The 18,654-nt window shown below is 38.2% G+C and overlaps 1 protein-coding gene across 8 annotated transcripts in view; it reads left to right on the top strand.

Annotated features, from left to right (window-relative positions):
* Positions 1 to 18,654, top strand: part of shroom3 (shroom family member 3) — a 41,959-nt gene that overhangs the window by 10,348 nt on the left and 12,957 nt on the right. The window contains exons 1-2 of one of the 8 annotated variants that reach the window (XM_057360459.1): positions 4,293 to 4,377; positions 14,378 to 14,476. Coding sequence is in view for 4 of the 8 variants with exons in the window: in XM_057360453.1 (XP_057216436.1) it covers positions 17,674 to 17,831 (158 nt within the window). In the remaining 4 variants the exon portion in view is untranslated. Of the gene's footprint in view, positions 1 to 4,292; positions 4,378 to 4,501; positions 4,591 to 4,758; positions 4,806 to 8,796; positions 8,978 to 12,520; positions 12,733 to 14,377; positions 14,477 to 16,802; positions 17,832 to 18,654 lie in introns of those variants that run through there. The other 7 variants (XM_057360454.1, XM_057360455.1, XM_057360456.1 and 4 more) reach the window with 7 other exon arrangements.

Genomic DNA, 18,654 nt, shown 5'->3' with positions numbered 1-18,654 from the left:
CAGCATCACAGACAACACAAAGACAGCTGTGTTCTGGCAGGAATGACATACGGCATGTTATATTGTTACGTGTGTTATTTTAATTCTAGTAAACACTGATCTTTATTAGTTAAGAAACTTAATTTGTAAGAACTTTTCAGCTGTAACAGAATTCAAGTTTTTCTTCTTTTTAGCATGTTCATTTTTTAACACGAGCATATTTAACTCATTTGGTATTAAAACTGTTTAAGGTGACACTTTAGATAAGGTTGTATTTTTTAACATTAGTTATGCGTTATCTAACATGAATTAATAATGAACAATATTTCAACAACATTTAGTAATCCTAGTTTTTTCAGTTATTCGTCTTATTTATGTTAATTTCAGTGTTTGCTTATACATTTTTTAAACATTTTTATAAACGTTATAACTTTAGGTAATGCACAGTGACTTAACATGAACAATTGTATTGGCATTAACTAATATTAATAAAGATTAATAAATGCCGAAAAACTACAAACCCGATTCCAAAAAAGTTGGGACACTGTACAAATTGTGAATAAAAAAGGAATGCAATAATTTACGAATCTCATAAACTTATATTTTATTCACAATAGAATATAGATAACATATCAAATGTTGAAAGTGAGACATTTTGAAATGTCATGCCAAATATTGGCTCATTTTGGATTTCATGAGAGCTACACATTCCAAAAAAGTTGGGACAGGTAGCAATAAGAGGCCAGAAAAGTTAAATGTACATATAAGGAACAGCTGGAGGACCAATTTGCAACTTATTAGGTCAATTGGCAACATGATTGGGTATAAAAAGAGCCTCTCAGAGTGGCAGTGTCTCTCAGAAGTCAAGATGGGCAGAGGATCACCAATTCCCCCAATGCTGCGGCGAAAAATAGTGGAGCAATATCAGAAAGGAGTTTCTCAGAGAAAAATTGCAAAGAGTTTGAAGTTATCATCATCTACAGTGCATAATATCATCCAAAGATTCAGAGAATCTGGAACAATCTCTGTGCGTAAGGGTCAAGGCCGGAAAACCATACTGGATGCCCGTGATCTTCAGGCCCGTAGACGGCACTGCATCACATACAGGAATGCTACTGTAATGGAAATCACAACATGGGCTCAGGAATACTTCCAGAAAACATTGTCGGTGAACACAATCCACCGTGCCATTCGCCGTTGCCGGCTAAAACTCTATAGGTCAAAAAAGAAGCCATATCTAAACATGATCCAGAAGCGCAGGCGTTTTCTCTGGGCCAAGGCTCATTTAAAATGGACTGTGGCAAAGTGGAAAACTGTTCTGTGGTCAGACGAATCAAAATTTGAAGTTCTTTTTGGAAAACTGGGACGCCATGTCATCCGGACTAAAGAGGACAAGGACAACCCAAGTTGTTATCAGCGCTCAGTTCAGAAGCCTGCATCTCTGATGGTATGGGGTTGCATGAGTGCGTGTGGCATGGGCAGCTTACACATCTGGAAAGGCACCATCAATGCTGAAAGGTATATCCAAGTTCTAGAACAACATATGCTCCCATCCAGACGTCGTCTCTTTCAGGGAAGACCTTGCATTTTCCAACATGACAATGCCAGACCACATACTGCATCAATTACAACATCACGGCTGCGTAGAAGAAGGATCCGGGTACTGAAATGGCCAGCCTGCAGTCCAGATCTTTCACCCATAGAAAACATTTGGCGCATCATAAAGAGGAAAATGCGACAAAGAAGACCTAAGACAGTCGAGCAACTAGAAGCCTGTATTAGACAAGAATGGGACAACATTCCTATTCCTAAACTTGAGCAACTTGTCTCCTCAGTCCCCAGACGTTTGCAGACTGTTATAAAAAGAAGAGGGGATGCCACACAGTGGTAAACATGGCCTTGTCCCAACTTTTTTGAGATGTGTTGATGCCATGAAATTTAAAATCAACTTATTTTTCCCTTAAAATGATACATTCTCTCAGTTTAAACATTTGATATGTCATCTATGTTGTATTCTGAATAAAATATTGAAATTTGAAACTTCCACATCATTGCATTCTGTTTTTATTCACAATTTGTACAGTGTCCCAACTTTTTTGGAATCGGGTTTGTACATTTTTCATCCTAGCTAATGCATTAACTAATGTTAACAAAAACAACCTTATTGTAAAGTGTTACCCTTTTTGAACTGTTTATGTTATTTATAATGTATGCTTTTGTGTAGTGGTGTTTGCTAAAATATTAGAAATCATTCATTAATAAGTCAATATTCTATTTATATGTTCAGTTATACGCATAAATAATAATAATAATTTGTAATATTTCAAATGCCTTTAAGGGATAGTTCATCCAAAAATGAAAATTCTGTCATCATTTACTCACGCTTGTGTAATTGCATTTCCGATGAACACAAAGAAAGATATTTGGAAGAATGTTAGTCACTTTCAGCTCCGGGACATCATTGACTACCATAGTAGGAAGAATTAAATGGTAGTTAAAGAGCCCGAGAACTCTTTGTTTTCCTAAATTCTTCAAAATATCTCATTATGTGTTCAACAGAACAAAAAAATACATTTTTGTTTTTCCTGCTATGGTAGTGGATGATGTCCCAGAACCTGAAAATTGCTAACCTTGTTCCAACAAACACAGAGAAAGATATTTGGAATTAAGACATTTATACAGGTCCGAAACAACCTGAGGGTGAGTAAAGGATGACAGATTTTTGAAAAAACTAGCCCTTTGATTTGTATTCAACTAGAAGCTGTGATTCTGAAAGTGTTCGTATCATTTTGATAGTGAGTGTATTTCTCGACAGAATGTGATAGTGACATCAGAGTCTGCATTTTACACAAGGCCTCTCCAGGTAATGCTGTTAGAAAAGGAAGCATTGTGTCACACCTGCTTGTGTAAGGATGGTGTCAGGTTTACTCAGACTGACTCCAGATCAGATCAGAGGTGAATGAACGGGGAAATGCAAAAAAAAAAGAAGAGGGATTGTGATTCCCAGGAACACAGAGAGAGAGAAAAAGAAACCAGGCGTGGGGAGTAGTCATCATGCATCTGACAAATATATAAATAAAGTCGTTCTCCTAACACAAAGCTCACATTTGATTGGCCTTTATGCAGTTTTCAGAAGTTAGGGTGAACAGGTGCACAGTCGAGTTCCCAGGCAGTTACAATGAGCTCTTGAGAAGGAAAACTAGTCGCTTTGTTTACTAAAGTTTGCAAGGTTCACGGTAACAAATCTTTGAAAGATATTCAGGATATAGAGTAAAGTTTCAGTTTTACCCACCCGTGAAGGTCAAGTAAAAAGCAGACGGTGATTGGTTACTTTGTTAATGGCCGCTTCATGCCTCAGTGCTTTGGCTAGACTTGATCAAAAATTGTTATCGATTTTCTAGGATTTTGTTCTGAGACATTTTCAGGTCTTTCCTAAGTGAGTAGGCAGAATAAGCTAGAATGTCAACCAAAATATATGCCAAAATTGAGTTGAAAAAACAAAACTATCTGGCTAAAATGAGCACTTTAGCATAAGTAGTTGTAGTTGGTTAGGTTTTTGAAGTCTGTGGAATCAAATCTTTGAAAAATAGAAATGAAATGTTTAAGACGCTTATATTTTAACTATACCATCCCCATAAACATATCATAGATGAGATAAGATATCCTCCTACATACATTTGCCGGTTTATGCTCACAGTTTCACATTTTATGGCTGAATGTGTTTTTGATGGTCAGAAACGACCGCAGAAGACTTTTAAGCACTTTTTATTATTTTTTAATTTTGAAACAAATCAGGAAAAGCTAGACATGAACCTAGTTCCCCAGAAGTGTGACCGTTTATATAATCTCAGTATTCTTTTAACACAAAGTCCAACTTAATCGCAGTATCTTAATCATGTTAAAAGCTTATGTAAACCTAGCCCATGTGAGATAGCAGATGATACTGTAGGATAAGTGAGGAAAGACTTGAGAAATGAGAAAAACAAGAGATGTTTAAAATATATACAGTGTGTGTGCGCGCGTGTTTGTGTGTGAAACACTGTCTGGTGAAGGAGGATGTTGATTTGCATGCGAGTCCAGAGGTCAACCATTGATGGGAAGGAGGGACAGAAAACACAAAGGAAAGTCTGACACCGCGCACACACTTTCTCAAGAGTTTGCGTTCCGTCATGGTCCTCTCCGGGTCAATGGCTGTGTTGACTCGGATCATGTGATCTCTCTCGCTTGCCAGAAAGACAGATCCACCAGGCTCAGCAAACAGTCCGGCTGGGCCCGACAACGGTCGCTGTGTGGCCTATGACATCATCGTCTCGACATTCTGAAGAATTATACAAGCGAGAGGACTTGGGACTCTGTGTCGAAGGAAAGAGGTGGTGTCAGGTGCAGGCGATCGAAAAGGTGATCAGGAGGAGGGTTATAGGGTTTGTAGATGTGGAAGGGGTCGAAGGACATATGTGAGAGCACGTCCAAAGCTTCGGGCGGATTAACAAATTTAAAGAAGATTTATACAAGCGTAGTTCGGATGCATGAAGAGATCAGATGTGTTCAGACTGATCTCAGTCCAGTTTAAATGAGGAACTCATTAAAGCAGGCACACAGTGACTCAGACAGGTATGTAAAACACATTTGGGCTTGCTGAATCATCGCAGTGGCAGATATATAACCATTAGTGCAAACGTGCACTTTTGTTTGTGTACGACCGTATAGGCTCTGCATGCCAACCGGCTGTTTTAGAAGAGCAATGTTTGGATGGGTTAGACCTTGTACAATAAAAAGTCAAATTTGATTGCTCAGATGGTCTTCTTTTGGAACTCCGGAAGCTTGAGGTATTTCAAATTTACATTTTACTTAAGAGTTCAGTTTGTCTGGCGTTTTTCCGTAAATTCTTTCGGAGAATGAAAAACACGGCATATGTACTTGGTGCTATAATGAATGTGAATATTATTTGGTCTGGAAGGGATTTGATGAGAAATGTCCGTATTGAAATCTCATAACCGTGTACGCAGTCAAACTTTCAACTTTAATGATCGTTCCCCACTAAACGTACCGCTTTCAATCTGATCATTATGTCATTTAAGCATTTTGGTTAGAGCTTTGTTTGCGTATGACCCTGCAAAGTCTGTACACTTTGGTAAATGCTTAGAAAAACACCAAATTCACAGGCTCTCCTAAAACAACACGTCTCTCTCTCTCTCCTCTCGCTCAACCTCACCTGCTTTATGACAGGAGAAGTGAAGGAGAACAGACAGTCAGTCCCTACGTGACACTCAGGAATGTTGTAAATATTTAACAATGTCTTGTTAAATGATGCTCATATGCCGGGATCCTCCGCCTAACACCCGGCCACAATTCTCTCTCCCTCTCGTCTCTCAGATGAAGCAAACAGGAACACAAGATATGCTCGGAATTGAGAAGCACCTCACTGTTTACTGTATACACTCTTAAAAATAAAGGTGCTTAAAAGGTTCTTCGCAGCAATGCCATCGAAGAACCATTTTTGGTTCCACAATGAACCGTTCAGCCAAAGGTTCTTTGAAGAACCATCTCTTTCTTACTCTTTTATTATATGAAGAACCTTTTTTCGCCACAAAGAAATGAGAAAGGTTCTTTATGGAACCAAAAGGTTCTTCAATGGCATCAAAGATCGTTTTGAAGCACTTTTAAGAGTGTATGCTGTATCCAGCCTGCTAGTTTTTGAAAACCATACGTCGTGAAGCAAATTGTAGTATGTACGCGTTTGGCAGATGCGTTTATCCAAAACGACTTGCATTGCATACAAGCTATGCATTTTATTAGTATGTGCGCACCCTACCTAGTGTGCTACATGAACGATGTAATGATAAACGTTTCGAATCTTTTATATTGTGTATCATTGCATAAACATATTATGCCCTGATAAACATTTCAAACAGTAGATTTCTACATTGGTGACATGTTGCACGGAGAGGCGTTCAGTTATCTTGAAAATAAAATGGTTATTTCACATTTTTATACAATATTGCATGAAGTATGAACAAATAATGCATGGAGGGAGGTGCTGCTGATATTACTTTACATTCATTTGTCACACTGTAAGTGTAAGATGAAGTCACGCTCAAGGTAGAAATCCTGATCTTTCCAAGCTCGATAATCGACTCTTTAACCATCCCGACCCATCCCTATTACAAACACGGCCACATTTCATTCTCTGCACACAAAAAATGCTGTCTGACTGGCCTCAAATGTTGCCTGTGCAAAGCAAGGGCCTTCAGGTGTGTGTGTTGTCTGACCTGTCTGGCGTCGAGCTTCAGGTCAGAATGAAGTAGGATTTAATCGTGTCCAGTCAGTGTTTAATTCAACAGTTGTCATAGCGTGCGTGTGGCCGGGTTCGTGCTTTAATAAGACATAATACGGTGGATGAGGTTGGGTTTTGACCACACACGTGGATCTGACTTCACATGTTGGCTGCGCCCGAAAGCTGTAAAATGCCTCGTGTGGTTTAGTGGTTGGTATAAAAGAATAAAAATGCACTTTGATGGGGTGGTTGAACGTGGTAAATGTATAAATGTTCATTTCTTTTACGTATTCCTTTTACCAAGAAGCACTGTAGACTAAATATAGGCTTGGTTATGTGTAAATCTCTAGGATTTGTTCTAGATAATTAAATCTGACAAAACAGCGTTTTAGAATGCCAGTTAAAGTCATCACACGTGAAAGTCATCACACGCTTAGATAGACCTCGAACTGGTTTATTGTGGGCTGTTTGGGCTATTAGATTATAGGAGACACCCTTGGTTTGTTTGTACAAACACTGGATCGGTACTATTATGGCAGTAACACTGTTTGTAATGTTACATAATGTGTTTCAGTGTAGTCTGCCAGATCACTGTACACGTGATAAAGAGAGAGAGAGAGAGAGAGAGAGAGAGTCTTGTACATTAAACAAACTGAATGAAACCTTTATTTTGTCCTGTTGATCAGATAAAGGCATAGTGTTTTGGTGATTATGCTCCTGTAATTGTATCCGATTTGCACCAGGCAATGGTTTACTGTTGATATTTATTTACAATGTTTCTGCAATTATGCAGTTCTTAATCCTGAAAAGCATGTTGAGGTTTGATCTTGAGCACTAAAAACAGAAGTAGATGCACAGGATGAGTTCACAATAGAAGGTTTGGTGACTTGTGTCCGTTTGATGTCAGGGTTTGGCTCTTTTGGTAAATGTGAACGCTGCATGCTAAACTCAAACCGGTATTAAAACCCAAATCCTCTTATTGTATAGGTGGCCGGCCCGGCTGTGAAAGGTGCGTGTGTGTGTGTGTTTGCCATATGTTATATCTAATACTGATAACACTTTACTAGGTTTTAACACAAGGTTCAACAAAATCTCACGGGAATTTGTAACTAATTCGTATAATCCGCACATAATGCTCATAATATAATCTCAATTGGCTGTTTTAGTACACGACTTTATTTAGTGTCAGTGTCGGCTATGATTTAGCGCTGGGGTTAGGGGCCTTCAGGATGACTTTTTTCTAATAATTATACGTTTTTGTACGATTCACAAATTCTAGGGCTGTCAAACGATTAATTGCGATTAATCGCATTCAAATACAAGTTTGTGTTTTCATAATATATGTCTGTGTATTGTGCAAATTAATTTTGTATTTATAAACACATACACATACATGTTTACATATTAGGAAATATTTACATGTATTTATTTATATTTACAACTAATTTAAATTATAAATAAATGTTTAAAATATGCATGTATGTGTATGTTTTTAAGTACACATATTATGGAAAAACAAACTTTTATTCTGGATGCAATTAATCGCGATTAATCATTTGACAGCCCTAACAAATTCATCTCAATTAGCCACCTTGTAAAATAGCTAATAGAATTCCTGTGAGAGGTTGTATTTGTTAACACTAAATAGCTAACATGAACTAACAATGAGCAATATTGTTTTTCAGCATTTACTCATCTTTGTTAATGTTAGTTAATGCAAATACAATTGCTCATGTTTCTTCACTGCGCAATAAAATGCAGTTAATAATGTTAACAGTTACAACTTCTAACTTAAAAAAATGGCATTAGTAAATTTTAAAATGCAGTAAAAGGGTAGTTTGTTTTTAGTTCATGTTAGCTAATGCATTAACTAATGTTTACAAATACAACCTACTATAAAGTGTTGTTATATTTTCTTAACTAATATTTAATTTGACTAGGATGTTTTCTTCCCATTTTATTTTTGACCTGGTCAACCAACTCATGCAAACCCAATCTTCTGTCCTGAGGTTTAGGTTTGTATGTTTCTATGGTGACGGTGACACGCACAGGTGTATGATGACAGGTGTTCAACAGGACGGATATATTCCCACCCGTTAAAGCAATCCAGTAGTCTTCCTGATAGTGCAACTGTTGAACACCTGCTCACCTGTAACACACACACACACACACCTGCTCAGTGATAGCGTAAACTAAAGCTTTCACTTTTAACAGCATTGACAAAATATTGCATTTTTACCGGTTTTACAGTGTCTAGATCTGTCTGTGAAACTGTGATGGTGGGTAAAACTAACGTGAAACGAGTGCTGAGTCACAGCAGGTCAAAATATTTAAATAAGCCGAGTATGAGCGAGGAAAAGTGGCAGAACAAGAGCAGAAAGAGAGAGTTTTGCCCTGGGGGCAGTACAAGAGGAACCTGCTCTGTGATGTCACCACCACAGCTTCCATTTAGCCCTGCGGCTCTTTTGATTGGCTGAGAGGACGGCAGTAATCTGAACTGGCTTTTGTTGCCTTTGATGTGTCGCTTGTGTTTGAGGGCTGGAACCAGAGATGTTGGTCGTTCCCTGTCAGCGTGGAGTGAGTTGACGTTCTCCAAACGTAAGGCTTGTTCTTTCAGGACTAAAGTGAAGGTGGGATTTATTGCTCTAGATGTTTGTTTAGTTCTTCAGCTGGATTGATTTGGGAAAACACGTCGGGTACTTTAACACCTGGTCGGCGAGACAGGTAGTCTCATTACTGCATGCAAACATTCACACATGCACTACATTTAAACTGGTAGATGAGTATTTATGTGCTGTTTGACTGCCTTTCAAATTAAAGTCTGTGAATGTTTGTTTAGATTATAGCATACTCGATTTATACAATAATGCAAATTATTAGTTGACAAGGTAGATGGCACGGATTGTCCTAAAATGTGTGCTATATTTCATTTTAAACTTATACTTTCAACGTTTGCTCATTCTTTAAAAATGATTCTGCATGCCATTTGCATGACCTCATTGGTTAAATGATTACATGGAATATTTGTTCTTTTAAACAATCATTAGTCACCAATCATAAGCACAGAAAAAGCATGCAAAAGGTGATTCCAAAAATGATGCATGTACAGTAAATGCATTGCCCATAGAATATGAACTGTACATGTATATAAATTAAACTTTTCATTATTAGTTGGTTATTTTTCATTGTTATTTTGTCTATTAGTTATTTGCTGCACTATAACCCACAGGTACCTTCCAGGTATGTTTGGCTGAATATTTAACAGACCACTAATATTGCATGAGACCTTCGGTTTTTGGGTTGAGACTGGAGCATGAGGTCATTGTTTTGTTTTGCATAGACTTGCATGTGCGCTTCTTGTTTCCATATGCAAATGCGTATGGGAAGGGCGTGTGACTGAACTAGTACATACAAGTAAATATTTATTTCAGATGATAATTAGGTGTGTGCATCAATATTGGTGATTGGTTTTATACAGGTCTTAAAGGTCCAATGTGTAATTTTTTGGAGGGTCTTTTGACCGAAAGATTTGACAGAAATGCAATATAACATGCATGTCTTCAGAGGTATATAAAACTCCTTACATAATGAAGCGAATGAGCTATTTCTATCTACATGGAATTCACCATGTTGTTTTTACAAAATTCCTGAACGGACAAACTGCTCTACAGAGCGTTCTACATGATCTCCTTCAGCAGAGAAGGGAAAACGCAACGACATCTTAGTCTTGTGTCAGCCACTGTAGTGCTTCGAAAGGGAGGGGTGGAGTGAGCCGTTGGTTGCCATTTGCAACCTCACCACTAGATGCCGCTTAAAATCTCCACATTGTTCCTTTAAACTTTGCCGCATAATCACAGTGTTAGTGCTCTATTATTTAAAAAGACCAGAATATCAGAGACCTGGGTGTGTGCGGCTTTGACCTTCTAAGCAACGAACACCCTAGAAACTAGATGGCATTTGCTCCATACTATAGGTAGTTAAAGGGATAGTTTACCCGAAAATGAAAATTCTTTCATCATTTACTCACCCTCAAGTTATTCCAAATCGATATTTAAAAGAATGTTTGCAATTTTTTGTTCTGCGACATCATTCACTACCATAGTAGGAAAAATTAAAATGGTAGTCAAAGGTCTCCCAGAATTGTTTGCTTTTCTAAATTCTTCAAAATATCTAATTTTGTGATCAACAGAACAAAAAAATATACATTATTCATATACAAATATACATATTTTTTCTACTATGGTAGTGAATGATATCCCAGAACTGAAAATTGCTAACGTTCTTCCAAAGTGTTCAACAGAATAAAGAAATTTACAGATTTGGAACAACTTGAGGGTGAGTTAAAGGTTGACAGAATTTTCATTTTTGGGTGAACTGTCCCTTTAAGACAGACAAACAACATTTTTTGTGTTGTTTATGGCGACACGCTGTTAACTGTTAACATGTAGTCGAAAAAAGTAAATTAAATGTGCAATCACAATTAATCTGTAAATGTAATATTTAAGTTTTATGTATTCGTTTTATAAATTATTCTTAATTTGCGATACTAGACGAACTCAAAAATCACTCCTGGTGGCCTTAGACAGTGTTAGCAAAGTGCTTAAAAGTGTGGAAAGTCTAAATAGGCTATTGAGATTATATGTTTTTATGTACATTTTCTTTTAAATTCTCATAAAACCTCATTTAGAACACTCTGAAATCATCATTAGTTTCTCAAAAGGATTGAAGACTTTCAGGGTCAATTAATTATTCAATCACTAATATTAATAATAATACATGAAAATGAGTCTTTGAGAGAACTATTTTGTGCGCTATAAAGTACACAACTTGTGTTTAATGAATAACAGCCAAGAGGAAGATAAACCCAGTACAGGAGAACAGACAATGGATGATTTATTTATTTATAATATGGTTAAGTCAGATTACCGTGTTTGTTTTTAAGAGCCATGACAAAAGGTCAATGTGTTTGGTTGTCACCTAATTTATTAGTAAAGCTTTGTTGAATTAATGGTGTGAGTGTACAGAACAGCTAATCTCCCTCATGAATGTTCATCTTAAAAGAAATATTTTTGCTGTTAAATTCATTATCTCTTATTTTTCATCTACATCCCTTTGTTCCCTTGCCTCTGCCAGGCTATCTTGTCTCTTCCTCTTCTCCTCTGATATCAAGTTCCTCTCTTTTGTTTTTATTTGAAGTGGTGTGTCCAAAGAAATCGCTCAATTCTGCCAAAAGACTCAAGATTCACTATATTGTTTTGATATCTGTTGCAACTATTTAGTTTTTATTTAGTTTTAATTTAAATTTAACAATGCTGGCTGTTTAATTAAATGTTATTTATTATTATTTTTATTCATTTCTTTTGTTTATTTTTAATTAATTACGCTGTCAGACAAATTTATCTTTAATTTTATTTTGTGTTTTCTCACACTCAAAATACAAGTGTAGGGAGTCAGAAAGAGTGTTTCTAACCAAGTGTCAGCTTGGCACTGTGTAATTTACAATATTATTATATGTGTAATATTAACACAAAATCAATCATAACGACTGTTAAAATTACAGTATTGTCAAAAGTGGTATATTGTAACACCTGTATTGTTGATGCACAGTACAGTAAGAGTATAGAGCCATAGAATTGATAGCAAAGCTCAAATAATTTGGTCTTAGAGGAATTTGATGAGAAACGTTTTAAATTCATAGAAATCTCTGACTTTTAATTACAGACTGAGCAGAATTTGAGATTCTGGGACTAGATATTTATCAGCTATTGAGATGTTATAGTTGTCCAGGTCTTCATCATGAATCAGAAGACAATGTTCTTCATTCAGTGAACAAACAAAACTCCGAGAACATCACTTATATCTGATTCCTATATCAAAGTCAACACAAGCCTTATGAAACACCTTTCCAACTTTACTGTACGATTTCACGAAGGTGACCTCTCCAAAACAATTTCTCTCTGTTGTCCTACATTCCTTCCGCTGGCTGTTAGTTGCATTCCTGTAGCGAGTAAAGCTGGTTTAGCTTTAACACTTCCACATAATCTCTAAATGCAGGTTAAGGGTGTGTTCAAGGTGAATGCCATTTTTAAAGGGAACATCTAACATCTTTAACATATTTTAAGATTAAATATGTTCAATATGCTAAATATGTTCTTACTGTTATTTCAGATGAGAGATCAGGGAGACGGCCAGCGTCTTAAGTATGGAAGAACTGCTGGTCTTTTCTGGCATTTGCTCTCTGAATTTTGACTGTTCGTTTTATCATCGCGTGGCTGATTGATGTTGTGCTTGGGTGCGTTTCGCGCATATAAACAAGAGACGGGGTCAGATCTGTGAAAAAAGGTCAAGCGTGTGGGTGGTGTGGAATATTTACACACAAACGTGATGACAACAACAGGAACGTGGAGTTAAATATTCTCACAACCTTCACAGATGCATGGAAGTCATTTTCCTTTATTGGGTTTGAAAAAGTAGTCGGGGTGAGTTATTTATTAACAAGAGGACATTTGACATCTCAAGACATTTCAAGACTTTTTCAAGGTTTTTACAAACATGAAATGTTATGGGTGTTTTCCACCTAGTGTTGTTGGTTGTTGAGGTGTTGATACGTGGTCGCTAAGGTGTTTTAGTGTCCTTTGCAGTTGCTAGGGTGTTGAAAATATGTAGAATAATACATTAATATATTACAATATATTTAACATAAAACAAGGATCTTGCGGGTTTTCATGTACTGGAAAATATAAGCAGTTGGTTCCAGCATATGGAAATGTATATTTTTCTGTATATTGTCATATATTTTCGTTTTGTGGGGTAAGTGCACAACAAGCTGCACTATTTGAGGTGTCAGTCGTGTCTGGAGCACAAACAAGTTTTGCAAGAAACTTCAACATTTTGGGTTGGGTATTTAACCGAGCTGTATCTCCAAGAGCAATTTTAATAGGGATTCTCAAACGTGTATTAATTCAAGGCAGCATTCTCATAGCGGCGGGGTGGGTGTGTGGAGGGTAAAGGGGGGTCACAGGAAGTTGCATGGCGGTCCTGTCACTATGGTGACCACCAAGGTTCTCCAGGGGGGCAGGCATGTTAGGAATGCATCTAAACACAAGAGCTTAGACACGCACGTTTAGGTTTTAAATGTGTTGATCAGAGAGGATATATTCACATTCACCGCTGAATAACTTGCTTTAGTAAACACATACAGGTCACTTGAGGTAATGGATGATGAATCCAGAGACAAAGTGACTTTCATTTACAGCAGTTGAACTGTAAAGCAGATCACAGCATAACAGACAGATCACACCCTTGTCAAGAAAGAACGATACATTTAACATAGGTACAGTACATAAAAGGTACAATACATGCAAGTGGCTGTTTACTTTAAAGTAACTATTTGTTTTGTGTTGTCTTAGCTGTAATAGAGCCTTTGATGATGATGACATCTTCCATTTTTCAGTAGAAATGCTGTCAACATTACATATATCTCTATAGATCTCAGTTAGCTGTGTGGGCTGCTGTGAGTCTCTTGGTAAACAAAGATCATTTCTATGTTCACAAATTTCTTAATATTATGTGAAGACATCCGTGTTTGTGATCTTGATTGTCTAAAGGGACGGAAACTGATTAATAAGCATACAAAATGATGGTTTTACAAAAGTAAAAATGCAAAAAGGTTTCGTTGAGGTTTAGGTTAAGGGGTGTGTTAAAGGGTAGTGGAAAAAATGCCGTTAGGTCAGTATAAAAACAATATAGGTCAACAGCAAGTCTCCATGAAGATACCAGAACAAACAAGCGTGTGTGTGCGTGTGTGTGTGTGTGTGTGGTGATCAGATCAACTGATACCTCCTTTGTTAAACAGCCACAACAGCAGGCGAATAAGTTACGTCAAACCAAACCAAATGTGTGACAGTGTGAGAGAAAGAAGAGAGATGTCCCTTCTTTTAGTCATCTCAATTCATAAAAAAAGAAGACATTGCACACACAATGTTAGAACTGTCATGTGACCTCTGACCTCAATGGTCGCATAACAAAAAAGATTTGGCTGATTCAAAAAAGTTTTGATATGCACTTTACCTTTATATATAATGAGTGAAATTATAACTTGGACTTGTGTGTTTGTGTTTACAGGGGGTGTTTTCCAGATATTTGCTGTTCTGACTCGCGTCCTCTCAGTCCTCCCAGAGACAGCAGATGCAGCGGAGGAGTGAAACTACGCATAAAAAACAGGTTTGTGTGTCTGTCTGTGTTGGTGAGGAACTCAACTTGATAATATTTGTGTTTGGCTATGCCTGTTCTTCTCAGCTCAGGAAACAGAACCTTATTTTATTGTGTTCCACGGGAAACAGGAAATGAATGTGTTTCTTACAGAAAGAGGAAGTGCAGAGATGGATTTGGGTTTATGGTTCATTGTTGCTCACGTAAAGGTGACCATCAGTTCATCCCTTCCCCGTTGACTCGAGACCTCCATTGTTTTCTGAATTTCTGAGGAAGATGATGCTGTTGTACAAGTCACAAAATCTCTCCCCCCCCCTCTCTCTCTCTCTCTCTCTTTCTTTCTCCCTCCGTGTGTAAATAAAGCAGCAGAACTGTGCTGACACTGTAAATAGAGACGACTTGAATCTTAATCTCACTTTCACCCGTATAAGGTTATAATAGAAAGGTCACATGATGTTAGGGAGCTCTGTTTTGGTCTTGATGGAATGCTAAAACCTTTACAGAAAGCTTCCACAGTTGGATGTGACTATTTTAAGTAATAAGATGTAAGATAAAATGAATAAAGGAGGAACCCAAGCATATCTAACTAGTTCTACAGATATCAATATCAAAGAGATGGGTTGTGTGATTTTGAATTGCGCCACTAAGCAACAACCTAGCACATTTTATAACAATAAACATGTTAAATTAGCATCTTAGCAACGCCCTGGTAACCACCAACAACACTCCAGCATTGTGGTTTTGCACTTGGTAGCAGCACTCAGATTTCATGTAGTCAATGTCATATTTCATGTTGTTATCATTTAAGGTACTGTAGCATCAGTCCGACAGATGGCGCGCTGATCTAAATCACCCAACAGAGACGGACATACAGTGTGCACAACATTTCCTACTTTTCTTGTGTAAACACAGAGATTCTGAATGTGATGTAAGATTAGTCCATGTTCATGTCCATATTGCCTTGTTGAATCCCCCAGACAAGCATTTTGGGATTATCTACTGTTCTTTGTTTTATGTCCACTCACCTCTAGAATCAAAGGATGATTGATGATGCGATACCTGAAAGAAAAGATTACGATTATGTGTGAAGTGTTCATAGAAACATTTTTGTGTACATTGTCTCATTAATTTGAGGTAGAAGCACTTTGCACACAAAATAGCATCGCTATGCAAAGATGAGACCAAGACATTAAATTATCATAACCCATTTGGATTTGGCTCACCCAAACAGTGTGTTTGTGTGTATTTACATGTGTGCACATGTTATCAGGCACATGCCTTTAGGTATGCATGGAATGATTACAGGAACTGATCCCAAAATGTTTTTCTGACAAAGATTCAAAACTGCCTATGTGCAAATAGATACATCCCTCAGTATCAATCCTATTTGCCCTTAGTCCTCTCTCTCTCTCTCTCTCTCTCTCTCTCTCTCTCTCTCTCTCTCTCTCTCTCTCTCTGTCTCTCTCTCTCTCTCTCTCTCTCTCTCTCTCTCTCCTAATTCTGTGATTGGGTCTTAGAAAAAGCTTTTTTAGAATGTTAATAATGTCTAGTTCACTTACAGTTCATCCGTCATTAATGTTTTCTCCAAATTCCTGAATTGCGAACATTCCGAAGTTATTCGCACACTTAGAGGTAGGATTTTCCATAATCCCGCAGTGGCACGCATTAATAACGTTCCCGCTCCACCTGCATACATTCAGTCCAAAACATGTCAGTTTGAAGAACTCTACTGTGCTTCAGGACTCATTACAGTAATGGGGGCTTCTGTGGGGTAAGTATGGGAGGGGGAGAGTCAGAGGCCCTGTGTCAACACCCTAGATCTTCTCTGTGTCCTCCTGTTTCCATCTTATGATCTTTAAGGGTGGCTGGGATAAGGTAGATGATTGTAAATTCAGATGGATGGATCCCAATTTGCATTACTAACCTTCCTACAATCTTTTTGATGTACATTTTCATCACCAAAGCACATGTAACCTGTTCCTATTGTCTTGGTATTCCATCATAACAACATCTAACTGTTTCCCAACAAACGCCTCTCTGCGATTGTTTGAATTCCAGACAGACAGTATTTAGCAACCTCCATCCTCTGTAACCCTACAGACCCCTCAACTATAATCCAATTCTCCAATTTCAGTTTCCTCTCAGATCAAACAGATTAGTGTAGATGACGAGCCGGGTTCCCAAGGATCAGATAAGGTTTCTGCAGCGAGACACACCCTTTGCAGTCTGGCCCAGTGGAGGCGACGAAAAGGCGAGAGAGAAGCGTTTTTGGGCAGGGTGTTTTTATGGGTCAGACCCTTTGGATTCCCAGGGGTCAGGTTACCATGAGAGCGTGGTGAGAAGGGAATATCCTGGGGTCTCCTGGGATATGAATGGAATGATTGGATGGGAGGTTATTGTGCCCGAGCTGAATGAAGTGTCACCGGTCTGTGATGTATCGGAGAAAGAAACCTCCTTTGTTTTCAACCAATTTCTGACACAGAAGGGTAAACTGAGCAACATGTCACCACATCGCTCAAATCCATTGCATGGCCTTATTTTGCAGACAGGTGAAGACACCTGCCATTATCCCCCCAGGCCCGGCTGTCACTGGCACATGAAAGCAACCCTGAGACACACCCTGACGATGGAGCTTTGTGGCCTTCCTGTTCCCATAATGCCCTCTGGGCACGGATTGGGTTGTTGACTAATCACGATGACGACAAGGGAGAGAAAGAAGGGAAGAGAGGGAGTTATACACAGGGCAGTCTTTGTTCGGTGTTATGAACTCATGCTATCATGTGTTAACATTTGCTTCCAGTTGTCAACGGGTAAATCGCTTTATATTAGGCATTGCATTTGTTTACTGTTTATCAGACTTCATCTTTTTTACTTTTTTAACAGTTGTTCTCACTTTCCTCTTCTCAATTTTCAATGCACTTTTCTGTGTCCTGTTCTCCATCTCTCTCATGAAGGGAGCATTTCTTTGTCTTCTTTCGTTCTCTTCCCTTTACCCCTCTGTCCTGACTTTGCCTATCTCTGTTTTTGAAGCATGTTTGTTCTGAGTGCACAGTACTGGGCCAGCGAGGGCAGGATGTTTACTCTAGGCCTTATCGTGTCATTTTAATGACGTTTAATTGCACGTTTTAATGATCTTTGCGTCGTTGAGCTGTACCCCGCCAACCACCTCCCATTTTACTCTTGGTTTATCGGGAGACGGGTGAGACACCATGGAGCTGCTCGGGGCCTTTTACCGCAAAAAGTTGCGGCGAAAGCAGAAATCAACTCTCGGCCGGTCGGATAGAGCACTGTGCAAGGCACCGTCTCAGACCAGCGTCAATGGTCTGGCCACTGGATTTATCTCAAAAGTGCTGAGGCTTACTACCAGGTAACAGCTGATGGATACTGAGTAGGATGTATTGCTAGGTATCAAAAGAACAATTTTCTCAATTTGTTTAGGTTCAATTTGATTATTTAGATCTTTTTGTTCTGCATCCTTTCATGGCCCTAATAGACTCATTTCCAATTCTGCTTTGAATAACCTCATGCTAAACAGGCACTTGATCAGCCAGGGCAGAAAAGATAAACTATTCCAGAAATGCTGAATAATTAGTCTCCCTAGATGAAATGGCTGCGTTTCTGTGATTCAATATAATTTGTTCAAGATCAGTGTTTCATGTGTACTCTTTCAGATTTAACTCTAGTGTGTTCAAACCATCTTTTGGTGGTCTAAAGAGTTTTCTGTATGGAGCTTTGACGTTCTGTGGTGTGTTAGCTGACGGCAGACACCCGTGTCACTCTGAATAGTTTGAACATACTGTACAGCTGAATATAGACTGTTTGGTTCTCCTAATTCTCTAAACATTGATTACAAAATGCTTGTTGAAATTTGCTTGTGGGAGTCATTATGATGGATCTTGTCCAACTTTAGATTGGTGAGAAGGCACGTGTAGGCCGTGTAAAACAATAAGAGAACTGCTTTCCTGAAAGCCAGATGTTTTGTGGAAATTTTGTTTGATCTGTCTCTACAAAACAGGGTCAAAGTTCAAGGGAGTGGGTTGTTAGAAAAACTGTCTTTGAATGTCTTTGTGGTCCATTGACCTGATAAATGTTTGAATCATGGATGAGGATCAGTTTGAATCATCTAGGTGCAGCTTTGTGGAATACATTACAGTTCTTCAAAAGCAGATTTAGCAACTTTTAAGACCTAC

Source organism: Triplophysa rosa, linkage group LG19, assembly GCF_024868665.1.
Source record: "Triplophysa rosa linkage group LG19, Trosa_1v2, whole genome shotgun sequence".
NCBI classification, from domain to species: Eukaryota; Metazoa; Chordata; class Actinopteri; order Cypriniformes; family Nemacheilidae; genus Triplophysa; species Triplophysa rosa.
This window is presented reverse-complemented; position numbering and strand designations above follow the sequence as displayed.